This window comes from Gracilinanus agilis, chromosome 1, assembly GCF_016433145.1.
Source record: "Gracilinanus agilis isolate LMUSP501 chromosome 1, AgileGrace, whole genome shotgun sequence".
NCBI classification, from domain to species: domain Eukaryota; kingdom Metazoa; phylum Chordata; class Mammalia; order Didelphimorphia; family Didelphidae; genus Gracilinanus; species Gracilinanus agilis.
Window position 1 is genome coordinate 165,501,011 of NC_058130.1, and position 27,671 is coordinate 165,528,681.

At 47.2% G+C, this 27,671-nt stretch overlaps 1 protein-coding gene across 1 annotated transcript in view; it reads right to left on the reverse strand.

Annotated features, from left to right (window-relative positions):
• Positions 1-27,329, reverse strand: part of CNTFR (ciliary neurotrophic factor receptor) — a 50,707-nt gene extending 23,378 nt beyond the window's left edge. The window contains exons 1-2 of the mRNA XM_044657249.1: positions 27,248-27,329; positions 12,225-12,455 (exon numbers count right to left, since the gene is read on the reverse strand). Coding sequence (XP_044513184.1) covers positions 12,225-12,455; positions 27,248-27,329 — 313 coding nt within the window. The remainder of the gene's footprint in view (positions 1-12,224; positions 12,456-27,247) is intronic.
• Between the last annotated feature and the right edge of the window lie 342 nt (positions 27,330-27,671).

Genomic DNA, 27,671 nt, shown 5'->3' on the forward strand with positions numbered 1-27,671 from the left:
GAGGAGGGAGGATGCACCCTGGCAAAGGTGTTTTAGGAATACCTCACAAGAAGGCAGGGGGAAGACCTCCAAAAGTGGTGATAGCTCAAGAACAGTTCTAGAAAACTGTTCCTACCATCCCCATTTGGAGGAGTGAAGTGAGAAGGATTGGGTAAAGACAGAATAGGAGCAGTAAGGGAAAGCTTCCTGCAGATTCTAAGATTTTTGTTAATTGATATATGTAAATATATTAGTACTAATAATAACTAGCAAAAAAAAGCGGCCATATCCCATACTGTTCGTTGAGAAGTTAGAGGGGCTGGGGAGCTGATCAGAGGATGGAGTCTGAGATTGAGGTGTTGGGGGTAGGGGCAGTCAAGAAGGGCTTTCTGAAAGAGAAGAAATGGCTCCCTGCCCTTCAGACTCCTCTTTTGGGCTCCATCATAAACACTACCCAACCCCACCACATGTTGGGGCTCTGGGATGGAGAAGGGGGCCTGTTAGGGATTTATGGTTGAAGGAGGGGATTCTCACTCTTGGGAAAACTCAGAATAGAGGAAACAGGACAGACCACATCCTCCCATTATCCCCCAGATTCCCTAGGAAATTATCTCAGACTGGAAATTTATATCTGTGTTCTTTCCTGCAATGTATGGGGATGCTGCTCCCAGGTACTCTGAGTCCCATGTAACAGGCACTGTGGGTATATATGTATTTAAGTAGTCACATAGGTAACAGTGTATGTCTGGGCATTACAAGCATGTGGTTGTGTCTACATATAACATGAACACGTATGTGTCTCCTCTCCTGTCATGGGGAACTCCTCCCAATGCAGATGGGCAACTGTTCTGTCTTCTAGAGCTACCTGGGACAGGTGGAAATTTAGTAACATCAGCATTTGAACCCAGGGCTTCCTAAATTCTGAGACCTGTTTTTGATCCACTCCTCCTCTCCTCATGCAGATGTATACATGCAATATACAGGGGGAACCCTTTAAGAACAGACTATTCTAAGAAGATCCCCCTATCCGTGCAAGCATGTGCATGCATCCCTACCTTGCACTGCATAGCTGGCTGTGTATGTGCATGTTTGTCTACGTGGCACTGTCCTGCACACTGGTAGGAAACATAGCTCCCTCCAAAGTATGACATGAATAATGCCAGGTAGATTTACTCTCCCCTTAACTACTTGTCACGGTGCCTGGGATCCTGCTGCTTTAGAGAATCGTGGATTGTCAGAATTGGAAGGGAATGAAGGTACCATCTCCACGAGTCCCCTTTGAGACCTAGAGGGGAGAGTGACTTGTCCAAAGCCCTACAGGGAGTTATTGACAAAGAGAGGACTAGAACCCAAACCCAGGGTTCTCCTGTTTCTGGGTATGCTGCTGAGAGCATTCAGCAAAGCAATTCTATCCTCACCACAACTAGGAGGGAGACTTCCTGGGAGCACTGAGGGCAAGATGTGGAGGGGGGCATGAGAGAGAGCCTAGGGACACCAGCCCCCTGAAAGAAGTAACAGAGTAAGGAGACTCCAGAAGAGGAAAGACAGACACGTGGTTGCAAGAGGCTAGATCAGATGACCTGAGAGGGCCCCCTGGCAGGGTGATATATACCTCACAAATAATCTAGGAGCTGAGGGTGTGAACTGGAGAATCAGAGAATTGAGGGATTAGTGAAGGAGGGAGGGGGGATGATTGCTGACAGATGGAGTTAATTCTGTCCAGCTCCCCCAGTCTGACTTTGAGAGTCCCGGGGAAGGACACTCTTGCCTCCCTAATTGCACTCCCCATTCTCTCCCTCCCTGACACCACACACTCACTGACACCACACATCTCAAAGGAATCATTTCCTGCTATCTAATTTTGGCTCCTCCCTTCCTGTCCTCTTGTCCCCTCCAGATCTTTCCTTAGCACCCCCTCTCAAGATTTTTCTTTCCCTGGGCCTTTGCTTCCCCCCACCCACACCCTAGACAGGGGACTCAGGCTCATGGAGACCAGGTTATTTGGGGTGCCTGGATTGGAGGCAGCTTCTCTGATCTCTGGCTGAGGAGAGGACTCCAGCCTGAGGCTCAACATCTCCAGGGGTGCTACAACCCCCCCACTGCCCCTACCACCCAGATAAAGGAGTTGAGGAGAAGAAATAACACTTGGAGCAAAGGCAAAGAGTGTGTGTGTGTGTGTGTGTGTGTGTGTGTGTGTGTGTACATACACACATCCAGATGTCTAAACATGTGTCAGTCCATGGGAAGTAGGTCTAGGTGTCTGTGCACACGAGTGTCTGCAGAGATCTGGGGGATCTGTCTGCATGGACATGCTGCGTAGGGCTGGAGAGAAGGGGTGACCCCCTCCATGCCTCATGTCTGACCCTGCAGCAGGAAGAACACAAAGCAGAAATCAAGAAGGTTTTCCCAGGGAATGAGATCTGGGAGGAGGGAGGCTTCCTGGATCCCCTAAGGGAAAGTGACCCTCTCTGGGTAACTACCTGGGCTACTTTCCTGAAGATGGTGGGCAGAAAAGGATGACCCATGGAGGTCACTCCAGGCCCTGAGATTCTGAGGGCATTGCAGGGGGGAGGGGTGTCACATCAGAGATGAGAGCAAGTCGGTGAGGCTGGGAGTTTTCCCTTTCATGTGGATGAAGGAATGCCAAGCCATATGCCAGGGGTCAAGTTACCCATGGCAGGGAGGCAAGGGCGGAGGTAGGATGGGGGGGGGGGGGAATGTTGGCAGCTTGGGCCCTGGACACCCAGGCACTGGGGGAGGGGATTCGGCATGGGCAGTTCACAGTCATCTGTGTTGTACAGCACCCAAACACCAAAGATGTTCCTCCAGAGTCTACAAGCAACTCCTTGTCTCATGCTCCCTGAGCCCAAAAAGGGGAAATCGCCCTGTAATACATCCAGCTCTCCAAAAGAAATGCTGTGGGCTTTTCCACCCATTGCTCACCTGGGTCTTTTATTCCAGAGGGGAAAATCCCCCAGGGCCAGCAGTATTTCCCTTTTCTCCCAGACTCCATGCCCCTATCCACTTCACAGACCACCTAGTGAAATGAGGCACAAGTAGGGAAGAGGGATGGAAGGGGAAGAACCCAAGACAATCTCCTGAGCCAGCCTCAGATATCCTGGATGGAGGTAGAGCCAGAATACCTGAGTTTGAAACCCATTTGTGGCCTGAGGCAAATTTCTCTCTGAGCCTCAGTTTCCTCTACTGTCAAATGAAGGGACTAAACTAAATGACCCCTAAGGTTTCTTCCAGCTCTAAGACTATGACCCTTTGTAACTGAGAGGAGGTGACTCACAGGGCAGCAGTTCAGCATTGCTGTTAGATTCAGGAGAAAGTTCAATTCTCACCTCCTCCAGGAAGCCCTCAGAGACTTCAATGGAAGCTAAGAAGGTCCTTGTTCCATACCCTTTCCTGTCTGAACTTGGATTTCATGCACTGAGCTGACATTCCCTTGGTTAAGGAGAGAAAGACTCAATTATAAAGAATCTCAAGAAGACTTTTTTGGGGGGTGGGGGAGACATTGGGATGGGGTCAAGAAGACCAGGGGTGAGGAAGAAGGGGAGGGAGGAAGACACAGGAAGTATGGTTATAAGAGCTTTGGGTGGGGCAGAGGGAGTGATTCCACATGTGAGGGCCTAGGGGGAGAGGACAAAGTGGCCAGCACTGGCAGGGGCCCCAGTCAGAGAGGAAATTCCTTCCGGGGAGGTTGGGATGAGGAGCCTAGCTTTGTACATCCCGGCAGAGGTTGGGAGGGAGGGAGGCGGGAGGTTCCACCAAGGCGGCGACAGCAGCAGCAATAATAATGCAGAAGGAACGTAAGATATAGAAGGTTCAAGATGGGGGGAGTCTGGGACCTTTCCCCTAGCTCTACCTAGGAATTGCTTTGTTCTCACTTAACATCTCCAAGTCAGAAGAGGACGTACCCCCCCACCCCTCAGGCTAGGAATTCTCCAAGGGCAGGACTGTGGCTTTATCTCATATTTTAACTAGAATAACTGGCATTTAGTACCTTGAGGTCTCCAAAGTGTTTTACACAGATCACTTCATATGAGGCTTAACAAGAGCCCACTGAGGCAGGTCCAAGGGTGATTATCCACATTTTATGGACACAGAGTGGTTAATATCAGAGCAATTAATGACTTGGCCACTCAGATGGCCACTCAGTCAAAGGGGAACCTGAATCTCGCTGCCTCCAGGTCTCCTTGTACCCGAGTGAAAGCCACTAGCCACACTACTCTACTGCCATTCGAGGTAGATAGCATAGAGAGGGCTACTGCACCCCAGTGTGGGACTGTGACCCAAGCTCAGAAGCTTTCCAAGGTCTGAGCTGTTCAAAGCAGAGGGGGGCCCAGAGATGCTCTATTCTTCCTTAGCTTCCTAAGCCAATTGGGCTTCCAGATTCCTGAATCCTCTTCCCAGATCGGTGTCTGTCTTAACCACTATAGATGCTCTGAGATCTGAAACTAGTTTTTTTCCCAGATCTCAGTTTTTCTACCGTCAACAAGCTATGTGAGAAGGGGAGCATGGAGAGCCAGAAGGTATGGCTGGTTCTCTAGTCTACACCCAGAAAAAGAAGAGCAAGTTTGAGAATAAGGATAATTATTTTAAAAAATAAAACATAGAGAAGGGCAGCTCAGAGGGTAGAATGCTAAGTCTGGAGTTGGGAGGTCCTGGGTTCAAATCTAGTTTTAGTCATTTTCTAGCTGTATGACCTTGGACAAGTCACTTAATCCCCATTGCCTAGTCCTTACTGCTCTTCTGTCTTAGAACTGATCCTTTGAAGGGAAGGATTTTTTTTTAAAATAATAAAAAATTCAAAAACATGGAGAATCAAAATCCACTGGTATCTGGACATGGGAGGAAAGACAAGAGTTTTCAGAGAGGATTGTAATCACAATGATAGGTCTGAGGTCAGGCTGCTAATAAGACTCTCAGAACACATGCTTTGGGGACTAGAAGTTAAATCTGGCCTGAGGTTAAAGTTCTAGGGAAAGACACCCTGAGGGAGTTCTTAACTCCGTTCTGCCCTGCCCTCCTTCCCCACCACACACTGACATACATAATTCACATAGCAGATAACAGAGAGGTGACTCCAAACACTCATCTGGGATTAAATAAATATGACCCCACCCCCAGCCCCCCCACAGCATATGCTCTCTCTCTAGAGTCCTTTCTGCCTGCCTTGGCCAAGATTTAGCCTAGAGCCAGGGGAAAAGAGAAAGAAACTGAACCTGTCCTGAGTCTTCAGACCAGCCCCCAACCTCAAGGAACAGGGATCCCTCCCCCACCTGTCAAAATAAGGAGCAGCCTGGGATAGGGCTGAGTTTTCAGACTAGAGGAAACTGAGGCAAGCTTAAACCATGTGAAGAGCTACCCATCTCTCTCCACTCCTCACCAGACAAGGGTTCTTTTTGACTCGACATTGGAGGTGATTTAGTCTGATCTTTCCCCTCTCTACCCTACCCTCTGCTTAAAATCTTCCTATTGGTGGAAGGGAGCCCATCACCAGTGCCCCCCACTCACCCCATGATGCAGCTCATTCCACTTTGGGACAGCTCTAACTGTTAGGAAGTTTTTCTTTATATCGAGCTCAATTCTGTTTCTCTGAAACCTCTGCCCATTCCTCTTTCCTCCTGCCCTGTGGAGTCAAGCAGAACAAGACTAATCTGTTCTCTTCTAACCCAGGCTGACCCAGGACTCGAGACCAACATTACATGGGCTGGGGAGACTCACCAATCAGGAAGTGCGGCTTAGCTCCGAGGGACCCCAAACACCCAGAGGCCCCCAGAGCGGGCCTGCCCAGAGGGTTGGGGTCACACCTTCCTTCTCAGATGGGGCTTGAGGCTAGGGACCATGTGTCTCTGATTTGGGGGCAAGAGCAGGCTGAGGAGAAGAGGGTAGTCGGGAGAAAGGATGGACCTGCTCCAGGGGAGGAGGGGGATGGCCGGCGTTGCTGTCTGGCCCTGGGGCCCCGGGGCTGGGAACAGGGCTTGGGTTTCCTCTCTGACAGGGACCAGGTTTCTCAGAGGGAAAGAAGGAAAGAAAAACAAAAAAAAAAGGAAGAAAAGGAGCCACTCTGTGCAGCTGGAGTCCAGCTGAGGAGTAGAGGCCCCCCTCCCAGGCGGGGGGGTAGGGGGGAGTGATGAGGGAGAGAAGGCAAGCGTGAGAGTTGGAGAGTGTCAGTGTGGAAGGTTTGTGCGCAGTGGTGTATATGCGATGGTGTACGCCTGTGTGTGCTGGTGCGACAACCATAAATAGATGTGTTAATGAGTGTGTCTATCGGTACAGGAAGAGCTTGTCTGGGTAGATGCATGAGTGTGTGTGCATGTGAGCGCGCTCCCGTGTTCTTGCACGGGTCTGTGAGGGTGGATGCGTGTGCCCAAGTCTGGAGAAAGACCCCACGGGGAGGGGGTTTGACTACCTGGGTACCCACCTCTGAGCCTGCCTGCAGCCACGTCTGCCTGCGTGCCCCCGAGAGTGTGTGTGTGTGTGTGTGTGTGTGTGTGTGTGTGTGTGTGTGTGTGTGTGTGTAGCTCCCTGGAGGGGTTTGTTTGTTTTGCTCCTAATTCAGTTGTTTTTCCATGCCCTTTCCCACCAAACCGCATGCTTTTTCCTTTCATCTCGCCAGCAGGCCAGGGATGGGAGCCCACAGCACGAACGTCCTAATGGGGCAGGGGTTGGGGGGGCCGGGGGGTTGGTGTGAGGGAAAGCCCATAGCCACTCAGACTCTCCAAACACCCGGTTTCCAGGCTGGCCCAGAGCAATTCTGCCTGGTAAACACAGCCCACCGCATCCCCCAGCCCCCCGAGGTCCCGCTCCCCCAAACAAGCTTCTACTCTACACTCCCTGGCTCTAGGACCTGGCCAAAGTCCTCAGCCTGGCATTCCAGGCCTTCCACAAACTGACCCCAAACTATCCCTGCAGCCTCATCTCCCACCGCTTCCCTACACCCTTGGCCATGGCTCTTCAGTTCTCCACCTACCACTTGCCTCCCCACCTCCGTTTGTACCTCTCCCTAACCTGGAACTCTTTCCCTTTGAGTTGGCTCTGCCCAGTGGCCTTTGCTTCAGAAGGGTGGCCTCTGCTTCTTCCTAGATGTCTTCCCTGACTGTCCCTACCCAGTGGATCACTCCACGGCTCCATGAACCCTAAGCAAGTCTACTTGTTTTCTAGGACCTGTGTCTGTATCTCTGCGTTCTTGTCTCAGTCTTTTCAAACTCTCACTCTACAGAGATGCTCACGGTCTTGCCTATTATACATACCTGCCTTCAAAATAATATTTTCAGGGGTGGGTAGGGTGGCTCAGTGAATCCTGGAGTCAGGAAGTCCTGGGTTCAAATCTGGTCTTAGAGTTTGTCCTAGTTGTGTGGAGTCACTCAACCCCCATTGCTTGGTACTAACTACTTTTCTGCCTTGAAACCAATAAGTAGTTCAGTTGTTCAGTTGTTCAGTTGTGTGACTCTTTGTGAGACTATGGACTGTACTACCTAGGGAGTTTTCTTGATAAAGATACTGGAGTAGTTTGCCATTTCCTTCTCCAGTAGATTAAGGCAAACAGAGGTTAAATGGCTTGCCCAGGGCCACACAACTAGTAAGCATCTGAGGCCAGTTTGAACTCAGGTCTTCCTGAATCCAAGCCCAGCCAGTATCTATGCACTGAGCTACTTAGCTACCTCCTAAGCAGAGGTTAAATGACTGGCCCAAGGTCACATAGCTAATAAGTGTCAGAGGCTGGATTCAAACCCCAGTCAGTGTTCTATCTGCGCTGAGCCATCTAGCTGCCCCAAGAGGTCTTCTAGTCCAAGCCATAGGAATCTTCTCTATAACATCCACAGGAACAACATGCCCCAACCAGCCTCTGCCCAGAGATGTTCAGTGCTGTTCAACTCAATAAACAATGATTTGCAAAAATCCAAGTTATGGACAATGCTCTCTATCTCTAGCACAATACAGAGGTAGCCGTTTCCTGATGAGCAGACAGCTGGCTTTGGAGCCAGGAACACCTGAGTCCAAATCTTGAACTGGGACATACTGACTGTGTGACCCTGGGCACCCTCTTGGTGCCTGGGTAAACTCTCAAAGGCCATAAGTTGAAGAGAAGATGCCAACCTGTGTCGGTAGAATTATTTCCTTGGCTAAGATTTCTGTACAGCGAATGCAAGGGTCCTGCTCACCATGACTGCCAGATCAATAAGCTTTCTCCTGTAGTTAGTTCTCCAATGGCTTTAAGGTCCCTGCTCAGAAACATGGGTTAACTCCCTATGGTCTAACGCACAAAATCTAAACACTTTCACCTGGCATTCGAGAGCTCCACGAAATGGTCCGAACCTACCTTGGCAGCTTTATCTCCCATTGCCGGTAAACTGGATTCCTCAATATGCCGGATTCCTTTCCCTCCCCACCCACACCTCCCAGCTAGTTTCAGTCTTCCTCCTCTCTCATTCCAGTGCAGGTCCAACCTCCTCCAAAAAGTTCTCCCTAATGGTTCCAGCCTACACTGACCTCCCCACCCTATTCATTACAGAACTGGAATCTAAGCCACCCACTCTGACTTTTTTTTTAAACCCTTACCTTCTAAGTATCAATTCTAAAACAGAAGAGCAATAGGGGCTTAAGTGACTTGTCCAGGGTTGCACCACCAGGAACTACTGGAGACCAAGACTGAACCCAGGTCCTCTGAATCCAGACCTGGGGCTCTATCCACTGTGCTACCCCCACTCTGACTTCTGATCAACAAGCATCTTTCTCTGTTTCATGTGTGTATTTTGTATCTAATTAGACTATAAGCTTGATGAGGGCAGGGGCTGTGTTTCTTGTCTCTGTATCCTACCTAACACCAAGCCTTCCATAGAGAAGATGCTCAGTAATAAGCCCAGGCAATTCTCAAAGCTATAAGTTGCAGGTGAAGGACAAACTACAACTGTGAAGGGAGCTTCTGCAGCTTCTGCATTGGGACTTCCCTTCCAGGAAGAAATCAGAGCGTTCCCTCACCCCAAATATAATTTCTTTAAAAATAATATCCCTGGGAGCAGCTGGGTAGCTCAGTGGATTGAGAGTCAGGCCTAGAGACAGGAGGTCCTAGGTTCAAATCCGGCCTCAGCCACTTCCCAGCTGTGTGACCCTGGGCAAGTCACTTGACCCCCTTTGCCCACCCTTACCACTCTTCCACCTATGAGACAATGCACCGAAGTTAAGGGTTTAAAAAAATAATAATAATAATAATATCCCTGGGGGCAGCTAGGTGGCTCAGTAGATTGAGAGTCAGGCCCAGAGATGGGAGGTCCTGAGTTCAAATCTGACCTCAGACACTTCCTAGCTGTGTGACCCTGGGCAAGTCACTTGACCCCCTTACCACTCTTCTGCCTTGGAGCCAATACACAGTATTGATTCCAAAACAGAAAGTAAGGGTTTTAAAAAAAAATAATATCCCTGTCTCCGGAGTCTGTCAGCCTGGCAACATTTTTTTTTAACTTTGTCCCCTTGGTACAAGGTACTCAGAGGCCTTCGTGACAATGAAGGGTTTTTAATTTATAGGGGAGTAAGAATATCTGGACAGGACCTGTGATTTCACTAGTGTAGTGAGTCAATGAATATTTATTAACTACCTACCATGTGCCAGGCACTGTGCTAAGGGCTGAGGATGCAGGGCAAAACAAGGCAGCCCTACTTTCAAGATGTTCATAATCTAATGGTATAGGAAGTTCCCAGTGAAACAAACAACCCAAGCCAAAAAAAGCCTTCTACCAATGGAAATGAGCATATTTTCTGCAACTTACAAATTGCCTGGGATAGGACTGAGAAGTTATCGGTTGATAAGCATTTATTAGGTGACTATGTCCCAGGCAGAGGCAACTAGGTAGCTCAGTGGATGGAACACTGGGCCTGAAGTCCGGAAGACCTCAGTTCAAATCCAGCCTCAGACACAAACTGTCCCTTAATCCACTAGAGAAGGAAATGACAAAGGACTCTAGAAAATCCATGGACAGTATTGAGGTGCTACAATCTATGTAGTTCCATACAATCCCAAAGAGTCAGACCCACCTGAACAACAAATGTATCAGGACCATACTAAGAATGGAGAGTTTCATCCAGAGTTTTGGTCAGTATTTATCAGAGATGAGCCTTGAACCAAAGTTTTCCTATTCCCAGTTTTATCCTCTAGGTCACAGCCTCTCAGCTAGTAGGACTAGCTAATTGTCCAGCTGTTATCACACATACACATATACTCCACCTGTCTCCTTCAGAAGAGAAATTTCATCTTCTCAGTTGTGTGTATGTATGTGTGTGTGTCTGTGTGTGTGTCTGTCTGTGAGAGACAGAGGGAGACAGAAAGGAGAGAGACAGAGACAGAAAGAGAGAATATCAAGGGCGAGAGCACTCATTTTTCCACTTTCTCTTGTTCCAACTCTCTTCTTTCCTCAATCCAACAGTTCCTAAGACATGGGCCATTCACTCACCACCAAGGCATCTCAGAATTCTCCTCAGTCCTCACACTACCCCACTAGCTTCTTGGACTACTCACTTGGTTGCCCAATCTTTATTCCACCTCTTACAATTGTCCTAATGCCAGGTTCTGGTCAGAAATGTGTCCATTCTCAGAGGCAGTTAAGTGGCTGAGTGGATAGAGTGCCCCACCTGGACTTGGAAAGACCTGGGTTCAAATCTGACTCCAGACATTTCCTATCTATGTGTCCCTGGGCAAATCACATAACCCTGATTATCCAGCCCTTGCCCTTCTTGCAACTGATACTAATATATTTATATACAATATATACTATTAGATTTTATACTAATATATTTGTATCTTATATATACTATATAGCATATTATTATATATAATATGATATATAATATACATACTAACATAAGTACAATTGATACTAAAATAGAAAGTAAGGGTTAAAAAAATCCTCCACTTGGGAAGAAGGGAAGACCTCTGGGCTGGGATCCATGACTTATGCAAGTATGTGCAGAGATAAAGAGTATCCACACCCACAAACTGGGATGGGGCAGCAAGGAAAGGATATAGAACCATACTCCTCCCCTGGAAGCAAAACCAGTAATAAAAGGGGGTGGGGGTGAAGGGGAAGCTTGACTCTGACTCACATTAAACTACAGGCAATTATATTCATTTCTGCTCCAATGCCCTTGTCTGATTAGACCTGAGCAGCCCCAGTCTCCTTAGTTCAGCCTCTATCAGTGTATCTGTGTGGTCATTGGTCCTGCTGGCTTCCTAGTTCTTGTCTCCCACCTCTAAGCCTCCTCCCAGAGCTCCCTAGGATTAAGGCATATAACACACACGCTCAAAATCGCTGTCACGGACGCACAACACCGCCACACAAATCCTGCCACATTCACACAAAGACCAGACAACCCACCTCTCCTACATACCCACACAAGGACAATGGCCACTCCCACCCTCTCAGCCCAGGGGGGATATTTCTCAGGTTACCTGCATTTCACCTTAATTACTGTTTATGGAGGCTGCTGCCAGGATTTCTGTCTGAAATCTCTGACACCTCTTCTGCCACCTCCCTCAAACCTTCACACAAGATTCTATTGTCCCTACTCCTTCGGAGAATCTAGAGAGATCCCAGCCCGACGGTATTACAGTCAATTCTCAGTGATGTGAGGGCAGAGAACGCTTACTTAGGAGGAACTGACTCAAGGGGAAATTTGAGGATTGTCCCCAAAATATCCCATCTTGCACCAGTCAACAGAGAAAGACATTTTTGAATGATTGGTTCCCCGTCATGACTGCTCTTGCAGGAGATAAGAACTGAATGAAGAAACAACCAGAGCTGAGGTAAAGGTTTTAGGATTAGAGATCCTGGTGTAAACTTGAGATCAGACTAGTCCTAGTCCAATCACTCACTTTACATATGAGAAAAGTAAGGCCCAGATCAAAATCATTGCCCAGGTGTAACACAGACAAGAGTCAGAGATCAGTGTCACCACCCACTAGCCCAGTGATGGGCAAACTACAGCCCTTGGGCCAGATGCAGCCCCCTGAAATGTTCTATCCCACCAAGCAGCATTATTCCTAATCTGACTAATAAAATGAGTAGGATACAAATAAAACTTCAAAAAGAGTTGCCTTAGAAACAGACTGACAGATGAGCATTTCCTTTCCTCTGGCCCCCTCTTTAAAAAGTTTGCCCATCACTGCACTAGCCAGATAACAAGCTCAGGCTCAGTTACATGATTCTGTTCACTTGGATCCTGGTCAGGGGTCATGTACTCACTGCCCACATGCAGCAGGGCCTGGTAGTGCAGGTGCCAGGAGGAGCCCTGGTAGCAGGCATAGTGACCACTGTGGCTGAGGTCCAGGCCCTCAAGGACCAGCTGGGAGCCATTAAGGTGAGCAGCCTCCAGGTCTGTCCCATTGACCCTCCAGGTGACCGCTGTGTCCCAGGCTGCTGTCCCACAGGGAAGGGTCACGTCTGAGCCCAGGCGTTCATACAGCACATGAGTATCTGAAAAGAAACAGATGACAGGTCATCCCAGACATCCCAGCCTTGTCAAGGACAGTTTTCGCACCCAAGATTTGGGCCCCACTCCCATCTCTGATTATTTCCACTGCTCAAACCAGATCTATGAACATCTAGATGTTTGTTGTATGTGAACGGCTTTGTGATTATGTATACCTTAGTCTCTCAAGAACAATCACTAATCACACTAATAGCTCAATTTCTTCACTTGAAAATAGCCCTCCTTCCCCAGCTCTAGCAGCTCAGGGAACCTGCTGTCTGAGACTAGAAATATAAACTAGACTATATAATGTAGATTAGAAATATCAACTCAATCCTTCACTGACTGACCCTGACCTGAACAATGACCCCAAACCAGACAGATGCTGTCCCTAGTCCTGATCCCAGATGGGGTATCTACCTCAAGCTTAACATGGGCTCTCACGTTGACTGATCCTGACCCTGACACCAAAATCAATGGAGACACTTCCTTTTATTTTGGGGTGTCTGTCTTGATATTGTTTATTTCAGGAAGATGTCTGTAAGGACAGAATGATGCTGAAGTCCCAGATAATTCACAGATGACTAAGCAAGAGTTAATGATATACACTCTTGGACTCAGACACCTTCATCATACACACACACACACACACACACACACACACACACGCACGCACGCACGCACGCACGCACGCACTCACACACTCACACACTCATTCAAATTTTACTCCTCTCTGGGGCCTGGGACCCAGGAAACCCCAGACAAGCTCTATTTCTGACTCAATGTCCAAGAAGTGATTCTCTGTTATCCACATCCCCAGGTCCCCAATATCCCTTGTGTCCTCAATATCCTCATTACTGTGCCCTCCCATTTCATTCTTTTCAGCCTGCAAACTAGTCTTCCATGTTCTACCCTACCCCCACAACCCTGAATACAGGTCAGGGTCTAGACAACAGCGGCAGCAGCAGGAACTATGGGCAGAACAGTTGGAGCCTGGAGACAGATCACTGTGCAGCTGTCACCTGGTGTCGGGAATCGAACCCTGGCCAGGCAGGCTTGAGGAGGGGAGAGAAGGCACTCAGGCCTGTCAGCTCACCTGCCCCATGGGAGGGGGCCTGTCAGAGCCAAAACCAACACCCTCCTCCTCCCCCCAGCCCTGAGCAACCAAGGCGTGACTGAGCTGAAGAACAAGGGAGCACCTGTCAGAGAGAGAGAGAGAAATAGAGTATGCATGAGACAGAGATGGGGGGAAATGGAGGGGCTAGAGAAATGTGTAGAAAGATACAGAGAAACAGAGGGAGGTGGGAGGAAACAGAGACAAAGAGAAAAAGGTTAGAGAGTGAGAAAGATATTTAGGGTAAAAGGGAGAGACACATAGTTGAGAAAAGGAATGGGGAGGTCTTGTGTTATCTGTCCAAGGTCACAGAGTAATGACCTCCCCTTAAAGCATTCTCCCCAAGCTCCAGGACAGGGCACGGTCCACCAGAGCACATCATTCCTTTCAGGGTCATTCACTTGCCTTTGTCTCTTTTCCTCTGTGACATCAGACCTAGGAAAGACCCTCCTATGTTTAAGATGGTTGAGGAACAAGCTCAGCTAAAAGCAGAGGCATGGACAGAATCTTTGGGCAGGTAGTCTCCATGCCTGGTATAGATTCCTAGCTTATCTGTGCAAATCTTTCCTCTACAAAGTCCAGTTTAGGTGCTACCATCTTCACAAAGATTTTCCTGATTTCTCTGGATTACCTCCCCTGGAGAGAAGTTCTCTCTCCTTGAAATCTTCCACTGTGAGATCTCTCCTAAGCCCCCAGATCTTTTATTCTAATCTACTCTATCATAATTTATGCATCTACTCAACCCTTTACTAGAATTTAAGCTCTTTGAGGACAGAGAATTTTTTTTTCATCTTTGTATCTTCATGGACCAACACCATGCTTGGTACACTAGGAGGGATGGATGCTGGGAGGGGGACAGGGATGAATTGGACCTGTGATTTCATTGGTGGGAGGAATTCCTGGAGTGGAAACTCCTTGTACTGTTTCGAATCTACAACTCACCTATTATTTACATTCTTAGATGAGAGATTCTTAGTCACTTTTGTTTCTTGGACCCTTCTGGCAGTCTAGTGAGGACTATGGACCCTTTTTCAGAATAATGGTTTTAAATGAGTAAAATAAAATATATAGGATTATAAATGAAACTATGCTAAAAATAATTATTAAAATATTCTTAAGAATTCTTAACCCGAAATTGAGAGCCCTTGTCTTAGACATTTCCCTAAGGTCACTAAGAGATTAGGTGCCTCACACATGGTCACATAGCTAGCATGTATCAGAGACATCTCCCTGATTCCAAGGCCTAACCTCTTCACAGTTCCATAGTTCCCCCCTTGATCTTATGCTTCAACAATAGATATTTAGTGAATGACTCTAAATTCCCTCAGCCCAAAGGAACTTTCTATCACCACACCACATGCTTTCAAATGGTTCTCCCTGCATTAGAAGAATGGAATGAAAGTCATTAAGTGTCTACTAAGCCACCTTGTGTGCCTAACCCCATGCTGGCTGCACTGTGGGGATTGATGCCAGAGAAGAAAAACACAAGGGATATGCCTTTGGAGAGCTCAGAACCTGGTTAGGGAGATAAGACTTGTGTGCAGGAGATCCAAAAGAATATAGTAGAGTATGTGCTCAAAGAGAAGTATGCGGATAGGATTCCAAGCAGAAGGAAATCAGAAATGGAGTAGATCAGCATGTGGCCAGAGACAGCCCCTCTGGAGGGGGTAGGATTTGAACAGGTGGGATTCAAAAATGTCTGGGAGGTGGATTGTCACAGAGGAGGGTGGGGATGGAGAGTACGAGCATAGATGGAGGCAGGAGCAAAGCTGAGCCATTCACAGACTACTGAGGGGTGTAATTTGTGACTGCAACAAGGGGTTATGGGGGGGGGGGAGAGAAATTAGATTGGTAAGGTGAGACTAGAAGAAGGTAAGGGTACCGCCTTCTTTTTATTCCATCTCTCTCCATAGCAACCAAGATCCAATGCTCTACCCACTGGAAAGGGTCAGGATAGGCTTGGGGGAATAATGATAAATGGACAGAGACATCAGTCTGTTCATTTGGCTCCCCTCTGCCTCTATCGCCCTGCCCTAAACATAGCTCCTACTCTCTCTGTGAATAGGGGTTGGTGGGGTAGGAGGGGAAAGCTAGCGATCAAACCAACATCCTTCCCTCTAGTCACCTTCAAGCCAGTATCAAAGAATCCTGTCACATGTAACTCTGCTCAATGTGCTTTCCAGCATTCAGTGAAGTTCTTCATGGATTTCATTCCCTCACATTCACGGGAGCCACCTCCTCACATGCCCATGTGTTCGATGGCATTAGCCCTCACAAAGAGCAGCTATCTCCCCCCACCTGCACAAGGATGCCTAGATGCACCCCTTTTCCAAGGAAATAACCTCAGGTCACAGCAGAAATAATGGAAATTTGACTGAGAAAGCTTTTCTGGCCTCAAAGTGGACAGCAGGACAGATGGGGGTGGCTGTAATTATATTTAGCTGAAAACATTCTCTCCAGAGAAGAGGCCTGAACTCCCAACTGCTCCTCCCTTCCAGGGTTATATATGTCTTCAGCAGGGAAGAGTGAACACAGAGGATAGGAAAAAAGGCAAGGGAGCAATTTGATCAAGGAAGATAACAAGAACCTCACTCCGCCAAAAGTTTCGCTCACTCCTAGATGCACCCAGTGATTAGTTCCCAATCAGCAGGAAGGCAAGTAGAGGAATGGATGGGTACCTCACCCCTTGCTCCACTCTACTGCTCAGTAGAATAGTCAAAAGGATGGAGTGACAGACACATGGATACCTCCTTTAGTGAGACAGATGGATAAATAGACAAAGACTCCAATCAATAGCTGTCGAGTGATTAGGTAGGGCTATACCTAAAGCCTGAGCCTCTGAAAGTTTCTTATTAAGGCTCCTGCTAATTATTTCCCTGTCAGGAGAACAGACCTGCTGAGTTGGGGGGATTCCTGTTAACAAGCCAATTAAGGCCAGGGCCAGTCTATCCTCAAAGAGTCTTAATTACACTTGTTAACGAAGGGCCTCCAATGCTTTGGAGGAGTGGAAGGCTGGGAGCCCCACCCCCTCAGTCATCACAGGACTTAGTATCTAGATTCGGGTCATATTAACGGGGGACAGGTAGTGGCACAGTAGATACAGAACCAGGCCTGGAGTCAAGAAGACCTAAGTTCAAATTTAACCTCACACTTCCTAGTTGCATGACCCTAGGCAAGTCACTTAACCCAGTTTGCCTCCATTTCCTCATTTGTAAAATGATCTAGAGAAGGAAATGAAAAACTACTGCAGTATCTTTGCCAAGAAAACTCCAAATGGAGTCATAAAGAGTCAAATAACTAAAATGAATGAACAACAAAACAACTTTAAAAAAAAAAAACCTGTCTTGGAATCCATACTGAGTATTGGTTCCAAGGCAGAAGAGAGGTAAGGGCTAGGCAATGGGGTTAAGTGACTTGTCCTAGGTCACATAGGTAGGAAATGTCTGAAGTCATATTTGAACTAAGACCTCCTGTCTCCAGGCCTGGCTCTCTATCCACTGAGCTACCTAGCTGCCCCAACAAAATAACATTTTAATGGACCCTCTCCCCATTTACCACCCACTTCCCCCTTAGTTCCTATCAATAAATTTCTTAATCAAAGGAGATAGGGCAGGATTGGGGATATGGTTCCCATAACGTGACCTTAGAGAAAAATCCAACTTTGGGGGAAATTCTGACTTACTAAATTCCAACAAATTCCCCTGTAACATCCTCAAAACCTCAATGTGGGGACCTGGGAGTCTCTGGAGGTTGGGGGGGTCACCCCTGGCCCCATCACTGATTGGTCTGACTCGATGTCAGACCTATGAAGCTGGTGGCAAAATAGAGCACTGAACCCAGAGCCAGGAAGACCAGAATTCAAATTTGGTTTCAGACACCCACTAGCTATGTGACTTGGGCAAAATGCTTAATCTCTGCCTCAGTTTCCTCAACTGTAAAATAGGGATAATACCTAGCTGAGAGTTGTGAGGAACAAATGTGATGAAATTTATAAACAAATGCTTGCTCCTCTCCCCTCATGTCCTTGGATGAATTGTACACTTCGATTTGACTGCTAGCAAGGTAGGATAGGAAACAGCAATGGAACTCGGAGTAAGAACCCCTTGTAAATCCTATCTCTGATAATTCCTTGTGTGACCTTGGGAAAATCTCTTTATAACTCTCAGTTTCACCATTCATTCCCATCTGTTAAAGTTAGGAGTTAGCTAGATTCCCTTTCAAATCTCTTCTAGCACTACATTCTGTGATTTTGTGAGATTAAATTCCTGCCTATGTAGCCAGGGACAGAAAGTTTGGGAAGAGGGGAGGAGGTATGGTCAATGGGAAAGGGGAGTCGCCCCCACTTGCCTGTCAGTCTTTACACCAAAGATCCAACCATTCCATGTCCCCCACCCCCCTTTGATCCCTTTTCCTAGGAGGTAGACAAGACAGATGAATGGCAGAAACAGGATGGATGCAGTGGAATAGACCCCAGGAAGCCAGCCTGAAACACAGATGTGAAACTCTCCTTGGCCCCCACCATCTCTCCTGTCCTCCTCAGAGATCCATTGACCAGAAACAAAGATCTCTGCTTCTCCCTCCCCAACTCTGAATGTTGTCCCACCCCCTTGGATTCTCACCCTCCCTCAGGGCTGGGCAGGGAACCCAACTCCAGTTCCCTGGAATCCTGTTTCTAGAATGTGGAACTTTAAGGAAACTTTCCAAAGGACCCCCCCTTTTTTCCTCCCCTACCCCCACCCCCAGAGACCTCCTGAGGCCCAGGCAGCATCTCCGGTCCATCCAGCTGCATGAGGAGACGTAAGAACTGACCGTCTAGTGAGACCACTGAGTCAGTAAGTCATTAAAAAAAAATCACAGTGAAATAATGCCATAATATGAAAACAACACAGTCCAATGATGCCAGGACAATACAGAGGCATGGATGGTGATGGCACAATAACACAACAACAAAAGAGTAACTGTAACAAGAAATGCTGATAGCACAATGGCAGGGAGGCTATACACAATAACCAGGAGAATGAAAATGATACAAGAGGAAAGAAAAAGGAGTATCAAAATTATATTCGGGAAGGATAGATATCTCCTTTTTTAAACCCTTACCTTTTGTCTTAGAATCAATACTTTGTATCAGTGCCAAGAAGAAAAGCAGTAAGGGGCTAGGCAATGGAGGTTAAGCGATTTGCCCAAAGTCACATAGCTAGGAAGTATCTGAGGCCAAATCTGAACCCAGGACCTCCTGTTTCTAGGTCTGGCTCTCAATCCATTGAGTCACCTTGATATTTTCTTTAGCCATCTCCTCAATATTCTCACCCACCCTTGTCCTGTCCCCATATCTCCTTTAGCTCTTGAAAACTTTTGTCTATCTTAGAAGTTAAATCAATACAGAGGAAAAGCACCCAATGCAGTGTCTGTTTGTGTGTGTGGTGGGGATGTTATGAAGTTAAAGATGAGGAAATATGGGATGGGACAGTAAAAGGTCTGGAGATACAGGAGGGAGTCCCTGAGATTGCCATTAGGGGACAATGAGGCTGAGAATATAGCAGGGAAACAAGGAGGGGAGGAACAGTAGGGAATTAGTGAAATTGGCATTGGTGAGGGGGCTAAGTGAGGCAGGGGGACAGGAGGGGAGAATGAGTGAGTAGTTTCAGGGCAGGGAGTCAGTCAAATTGACATTGGTAGGGGAGACAGCGAGGCTGAGGGCAACAGAGGATTAGAAAGCTGTGACACTATGACAAAGCCTTTGAAGGAATCAGTTGTGAAAAGATTGATATCTGGGGAGGGGGAGAGAAAGAGACAGAAGATGAGGTCATAAAAACAAAGGGAACAAGGAGAGAAAGGGGCTGGGCAGACACCATCCACGATTTAATCTGAAACAGTGGTTGGCACACACAATTAAACATGCAGTCACATATACAAGCTCCCAAAGCTGGAGTCATAGCTGCACTAAGTTCTATTCACACAGTGACAGCCGTCTCAGTACCGGGAGAACTACACTGAGCCTCACCCTACAGACTATGGGCTCAAATGACTTGAATATGGAGTGTGAATCTGGAACACAGACTCACATTCCAACCCATCAGGTAGGGCAGAAAATATGTAGAGCATCAGAGCTGGACTCAACACTCTCTGTTCCTAGGTGTGGATCTATGTATGTGTGGGGGCTATGGAAAGGAGGGAGAAGGAAGGGAGGGAGGGCTATTTTCATTGTACCTGAGGTAGGGGGCACTCTTTTTTGGTTTTCCTGTTCAAGAAGTACTTTGTCTTCTGTTTGGGGGAGATGTGGCCCATCTTTGAGTAAGCCCAGTCTAAAGGAGGATTTCAAGAGAAGATTTCAAGGAGAGATCTCCTTGGTGACGCCATCCTGTTGTTTTTCAAAGACTATCGTTTGTCCCATTCTATAGGGTCAGCCCTTGAGGCTCAAAATCAGGAACGATGGCTTCTCTAGCTCCGGAGACCAGACTTAAGGAGATCTAACCTGTAAGCTACCCAGTGCCACCTGCCAAGATAAACCTACCAAAGAACACCCCAATCTGAATCACCCTCCCACTTCGTCCTGTTTCTGGTCCTGCCTCCATCCTCTTTTCCCTAAGCCCACCCCTTGAACCATGCAGGGAAACAAGCATCCTTTAAAATATGCAAGTGGTGACAAGCTGTACCCCACACTGGTAGGGAAAGGAGGGAAAGAGATTACTGTAGTAAGTCGCCCAGACTTCAGAGAAGTTCAGCCCCAGAGAGAGACTCTCCCAACTATGTGGCTTATGGAAGGGGACTGGTTGCAGGGAGATGGAATTCTAGAGAATTCCATTTGCCTTTGATCCTTTTGACACTTTGGCATTTTTCCCAGAAAAAGCGCCAGACTGGAAACCTGGACCTAGGTTCTGGTTCTGACTCTACCTCTATTTACTGACACCTCAGTCCAGTTTCTGCACCCCCTTAGACCTCAAATTCCTCATCTGTTAAATGAGGATAAAACTCTAAGGTAGATAGATGCCTTTCAGTCCCAAGGCTGCCCATATGCTTGGAGGAGAGATGGAGAGATCAGCCCTCATTGGTTCGAACTCTTCTGACTACAGCTACCCATCCCCCCAAATCAAGACCCCAGGGTCAGGTGAAGAAGAAGGTGAGGAAAACTATGATGGGATCAGGGAGCTTGTGGGGGACATGGGGGAGGAATGCCTTGGTAACTGAGCCCAAGATATGGGGGAGGAGGTCGGGCAGGCAGGCCAAAGAGTCTAAAGCATGGTAGAGGAGCAGAGGGTTAGGGGGCCCAAGGTTCAAGTTGGATTTCTGATCCATCCCCTGGGCTGTCTGAGGAAATGAATTGAGGCCTCTGTGGGCCTCCCCAGCCACTGGCCGTCATCACATCTCAGCAACAGCCCATCCATCTCACCTGACTCTCAGCACCACCTGCCACCCCCTCCTCAGGGCTCCATGCTGTGGGAAAAAGGACTGGGACAATAGTTAAGAGAAGCCCCTCTTCTAGGGGATTCCCAAGCACAACCTCTGAGAAAGACCCTGGTCTGAGGGGGAGAACTGGCCACAACCCAAGAAGTAGATCTTCCCCAATCAGAAGAGAGTGACAGCCTTGAAGAAGCTCCCAGACACAAGGACAAACAGTCCTTGCCCTTAGATACGAGGAATTGCAAGTACAAAACCCAAGAGACTCAGGTTCACACACTCTCCTGAAGCACAAATAATGTCCTGCCCAGCCCCCCCTCAGAAATACATATGCTTACAGTCACAGTCATATCTCCACTCAGACCAACACAACCACAAATACATTTACATGGCTACCATTCAACCCAGAATCGCAGTATATTTTTGGCAAATCAGCTGGAGCCCAGAAGAAGGAAGTGAGAGAGAACCAGGCCTCTGCCCTATTAGCAGAGGGCAGGAGGACACATCCCTCTAAATTTCCCTCTTAATCTCTTTCTGTGCCTTTTTCTCTTTCTCTTCTCCCCAGCTCTCCCCAATTCCTGAAAGCTCTTGCCTGTGACCCTTCCCCCTGTTTATCTCCCCTTCCTCCATCTTCCTTCTACAAGTCTCTCTCAATTCATAGGCTCATAGGATTAAGAATATGAAATGTAGAGATCATCTAATTCAATCCCTTCCTTTTATACAGAAGGAGACAAAGACTTGGAAAAGTTAAGTGACTTGCTCAAGGTCACAGAGAGCCAAGGACAAAGTCAGAATGGAAGCCTGAGTCATAAGGTAGCCTTGGAGTTCATCTGCTCAAAACCCTTCATTTCACAGATGAAAAGCTAAGGTTGTCTCTGCAGTTCCCCTTTGGGAAATGCCTCCAAATTTCATGCCTCTTCCAGGACACCATTATGCTTGTCTCTCTTCTATTTCTGCTTTTCCCCTTCCACCCACACCCAACCCTTCCTCTGCCTCTCTTTTGTCCCTGGCTCTTAGTTTTTCAGAGCTGTCTCTTACCCACTCCTCCCTGCACCTGCTTTAGTCCAGAAAGCATCCCTGAGGATGCCACCGAGGTAGCAGGGCCAGAAGCTAGAGAAAGGAAAGTCCATTACTTCAGGGTCAGTGACTCATGGCATCAGTGCTGAGCACCATAAGACAGCAAGGAAGGGAAGCAAAAAGGGCAGAGTGAGGGCACACTGAGGTCCCTGGAGGGCAGGAGGGAAAAGCTGAGGGAAAGAAACGCTCCAGGAAGCTAAGTACAGTTGTCTTCCTCTCCTTCCGCCTGCTTTACACAGGCTGGGGCTTCATCCAGGACCCTTCCTAAAGGAAGACTTCCTAGCCTGGTATATCCCTGTCCCCTCTTGTGGTCATATCAACTCCATCAGTCTTGCCTCTAGTATGGGGGAGAGGAGTTCTGTTCAGTTCCACTGGGTCTGTAACCATTCCTAAGTCTTTCTTCCCCAGAAAATGTCCCTTCTCCCTTCTCCCTATTCAGGGACAACCTCTGAGATGGTGGGATCTAGAGACACAATGAAAATGGCCCTGGATTTTAAGACTAACAACCTGAATTTGAATCCTGGCTCTGCTATTTACCCTTTGAGTCTCACCTATAAAGTGAGGGGGACTGGATAACATGATCTCTAAGGTTCCTTCCCTCTCTAAATTCTAGCATCAAAGCTGGAACTGTATAATCACATAATCTTGGAAAGCTCTGAAGATTTAGACCAGGAAGGAACCTTAGGAGACCATTTAGTTTTCCCCACTAATATCAGACTTCATAATAACTAACATTTACATAGCATTTTAAGGTTTGCAAAGTACTTGGCATACATTATCTCTTCTGAGTCTCACAACAACCCCATGAGGTAAGCATTACAGCTATTATCTCCATTTTATTGAAGAGAAAACTGAGTCGGAGAGACATTCCATGACAATGTCACTAGGGTAGTAAAACATCAACGAAGGTCTATGTGACAGCAAATCCAGGGTTCTATCTATTATGACACCAAACTAGCTGCCTCATCTAGGATTGTCTTACTTTATTTCACCATGAATTCACTTTTTCTTCAAACCCTTACCTTCCATCTTAAAATCAATACTCGGTATTGGTTCCAAGGCAGAAGAGAGGTAAAGGCTAGGCAACTGGGGTTAAGTGTCTTGCCCAGGGTCATACAGCTAGGAAATATCTGAAGCCAGATTTGAACCCAGGTCTTCCAGATATTTTATGTGCTTAAAACAATTGTTCTGAGAAGGGATCCATAGGCTTCACTAGACTGCTAGAGGTTCAGAACCCCTGCTCTAATGCATTCCCACCAAGTGGTTATCAGCCTTTAATATAGTGGAGTTAATCAATAAGCATTTATTAAGGGCCTACTATGTGCCAAGCACTATGCTAAACAGTGGGGATATGAATTCAGATAAAAGACAATCCCTGTCCTCAAGGAGCTTACAGTTTAATGGAAAAGGCAATAATGCAAACAAATATGTACAAACATGCCATAGTTAGTGGGAGGGAAGGGTGACATGGTTGGCTCTGTCCTTTAGGAAAATCCCTTGAGTGGCTGAATGGAGGATGGATTAGAGTGGGAAGAGACTTGAGGCAGGCAGACCCACCAGCAACCTATCACAATAGTCCATATGGGAGGCGATGAGGGCCTGCACCAAGGTGGTGGCAGTGTCAGAGGAGAGAAGGGGATATGATGAAGATGTGTGGCAAAAATGTATAGACTTTCACTGGAAATGGGCAGCAATAAGAGACAATGAGGAATGTAAGATAACACCTAGGTTGTGAGCCCAGGGGACTGGGAAGATAGTGGTTCTGTCTATATAAGAGAGAAAAGAGACATGGCTCTGGAGTCAGAGGACCTGGGTTCAAATACCATTTACTACCTGTTTAACCTTGCACAAACTGCTTAACTTCCCTGGGTCTCAATTTCCTTGTCTGAAAAATGAGGAGGTGGAGAGGGTGTTGCATTGATGGCCTCTGAAGTCCCTTCTAGCTCTCTTCCTAATTGTTGGTAGAGGTCTTCCTTATTCTGAGCGCCAGTCTGCATCCTGGGAACATCCACCTATAATTCCTAGTTCTGCTCACCTGGGACCAAACAGGGCAAGTCCATTTCCTCTTCTTCCCACCTCACACCTTGGAAGTTCCCTCAATACCTAGGGTTTCCTCCCCCTAGAACATCCTTCTGCTGAGCTGGCCCCCTTCTCCCATTGGTGAGTTCCTCCCAAAGCTTCCATCTAGGTGAGGGACCAACCTTCATTTCCCTCCTGGCTCTGTTTCTGACTTTCTGGACTTTGCTACTGTGCCTCAGTTGGCATCTCCCCCAGAACTTCCCTGGAAATGGGTTCAGGCTGGCCATACTTTGTCCCAATCTCAGCTGACTCTCTGGTCTTTGACATCATGCTTGGTGACACTGCCACCTCTTCAGTTCCCTTTTATGGGCTTTCTTCGATTATTTGAAGGCAAGCTCCTTGAGGGCAGAAACTTTCTTTTGCTTGTATTTACATCTGTAGCACTTAGCAGCCTGGCACATATTCCCTTGCCTTGCCTACTTCACAAGGTATGTAAGGCCTATCAGATATTCTAATCCCTCTCCAAATTTCCACTTCTTTTTCCAGGCGATAACTTTTCCTTTCTGTTGCCCCATGGGGACGCTCTCTGCCAGAGGGGCAATTTGTGGGGTGTAAGGAGCCATGGCCAGATGCAGCTTCAATCACCAAACCTCTTCAGGCAGAGGGATCACAGGAACACGTTTATTGAGCAGAAAATGGAGCCAGTGCTGCTCAGCCTGAAAAATCTAATTAACACTCATGTTCCCTCCACAGCAGTCACTGTGGCAGGAACCTCCCTGAGGACCAAGAGATCCTCTGAATACCTCTTCCAGGAGCCCAAGATAAGACCAACTTCCACCTTCTCAGCTCCAAAGGATCACTGTTATATGGGGCAGGAAGTAAAGAATGGTATGAGACTAGTATTTTGGAAAGAAAACTGGGTAAAAGTGAAGTCAGGAGGTATAAACCTAATTTCTAGTCCTGGCTTTGGCATGAAACCCCTTAGAAAGCCACTTTCACATTCTGGGGCCTCAGTTTCTTCACCTGTAAAACAAAGGGGAAGGGAAATTTCCTATATTACAATGAAGTAGGGCTTCCACTGCTTGAGCCCTCATTTTTATTAAAGTTTAATAAAACTTTAAATCTTTCCCTTTGGCAAGTCCCTCCCCCTTCCTCCACAAGGGTTTAGAACTCAGACCCCCATGTAAAGAATGATATTGCCTAATGGATAGTGCATCATGTCCAAACTCAGTCTCTGCAGGCCATGAAATTCTGGAACAGAGACAGAAAAAATAAATAGAGTAGCTGGGTCTAACAGAGGAGATAATTTTCCCTTGGAGATTCCATGAGCCAGGAGGCCTCTGTCTTTTCCCTGAGGCCAGCACATTCCTGGCCCAGGGCCTTCCCTCCCTGGTCCCTCCTTCTGGTCTAGGAGCTTTCCCAGAGCTCCCCTGGCCTCTCAGGAAAGAGTTCACATCTAATCTTAGAGGGTGAGTTTGCCCATAGCTTATCCATAACCTGATAAGAAGCAGAGATTCTAGGATCCTCTAAGATGAATTCTCAAATAGCCTCCTCTCTGCTGGGTGTCAGGATAGGAAGTGTCTCATGTGAGGAAGAGCAAGGAGACCCGTGTTACTGGATCAAAAAGATTGTGGAGAGAAATAAGATGTAAGAAGACTAGAAAGGTAGCGGGGGAGCTAGGTTATGAAGAGCTTTGAACACCGGAGAATTTTGCATTTGATCCTGGACGTGATAAGTAGCCACTGAAATTTATTGAGTGAGGGGATGACATAGTCTGACCTGTGATTTAGGAAAATCACTTTGGTGACTGAATGGAGGATAGACTGGAGTGAGAAGAGACTTGAGGCAGGCAGACCCACAAGCAGGCTACTGCAGTAAGGTAATAAGGGCCTGCACCAAGGCAGTGGCAGTGTCAGAGGAGAGAAGGGGGCATATTAGAGAGATGGCCTTGGATAGGGGGATGGTGGGGTGGGGAGGATTTGAAGATGCCACTTAAATTGTCAGCCTGAGGGACTGGGAAGATGGTGATGCCCTCTATAGTAATAGGGAAGTTAGAAGGGAGAAAGGCTTTAGGCAGAAAGATGGAGAGTTTCTCTATGAAAAAGAAAACTAGGTATCAAGCAGAAAGGAAGCCAGGCAGGGGGAGATGAGCATGAGAAGGCAAACTAATTGAAGGAGGGTAAAAGGAACCCTGGCAATAGAAAGAAAACATGTCACCTGTCCTGATCCTCACTATCAGGCAGGCCTTTTTAGAATCTAGCCTCATTACTTCCTGCTGTAATGTTTTCTTTTTCTTTTTGTTCTCTCAGGAGCAGCTGGGGGAGTAGAAGGGGAAAGAGGGTGAAAGAAAGAGGGGGAGTTGCAAATTAGCACTTAGAACACATCCAAGGAGGGCACAAAAGAGAGGAACTGGGAACAGGTGTTAGGAGAACATGAGGTATTGGTGAGGAGAAGTATGTCTGTGGACCACAGCCAGAAGGGTAGGGAGAGTTTGGGGAGCTGGGAAGAGAGGAAGGAGCCTCAAGGACAGCAGAATCAAGTGGCTTTTATTCATCTGTTTGTTTATCTATTCACTATGATGACAGGTGAAGCCAGTGTCACCATGGCAACGAGACACCAGCTATTCCCAAAATTAAGAATATAGATTCTGTGAAAGAGGCTGAAGGCCATGCCTCCTCCACATATTAAGGTCTCTAAGGGTAAAGACTATGTCTTCTGTTTCTTTGATATATTCTCAGAGTGCCTAGGATTGAGGTGGGTACATATTTAAGCAATGATTCCTGGTTGGATGATGTGAAATTAGTAGTCTAGATTAACCATACCACTGGATAAGCCATAAATCAATTCTCTTGAAATGATTCTGTCTCCCAGTTCCTACCGTATAGCACAGGTTTGGAGAAATCAGGGCCGTCTTTCTCATGGTCTGACCTCAGTTATTCCAGCTCCTGTCCTGGTTCCCAGTTCAGGCTCAGGGGGCAACCCTCAACGTCCCCAAGCCAAAGCAATGTTGTCCCAACATATATCCATGAAAAACTAGGGATGTACCCAAAGAAAGACATAGTGTGTTCTGCATGTTCAATTATATGTAAACATTGTTACAGGTGTGTTTTTGTCAGTACGTAGGTTTGGCATTTCAGTATATATCATTGTGGCTGGGTGTGGACATCTGGGGATCTGAGGGTCACTCACCTTGCTGGCTGTGTCTCTGGGCATAGACAACGACTCCTGCAGCAAGAACCACGAAGCAGGCCCACGGAATGGGAGTGGCCATCTGGTAGGAAACAGGGAATAGTTGGGGGCAAGGGGAAGAAATCAAGAAGAAGGGAACATCAGTCCCAGAGAACTAATGGAAAAGACTCCCTACTCCAGCTGCCTAATCAATTGCCCATATCCACAACCCAACTATCCCCAACAATACTTCCCTTACGGATTCCAATCCATCTAACTCCAATAATAATTCCCAAAGACACTAGTCTGGACCCCCAGCCCCATCATCCCCATTACTTACCCCATCAACACCAGTCACTCCTTCAGGAAAAACACAAGGAATATATATAATATACATTTTCAGGCAAGCCTACTACAATTAGCTGATTGCCAATTCTGAGGCAAT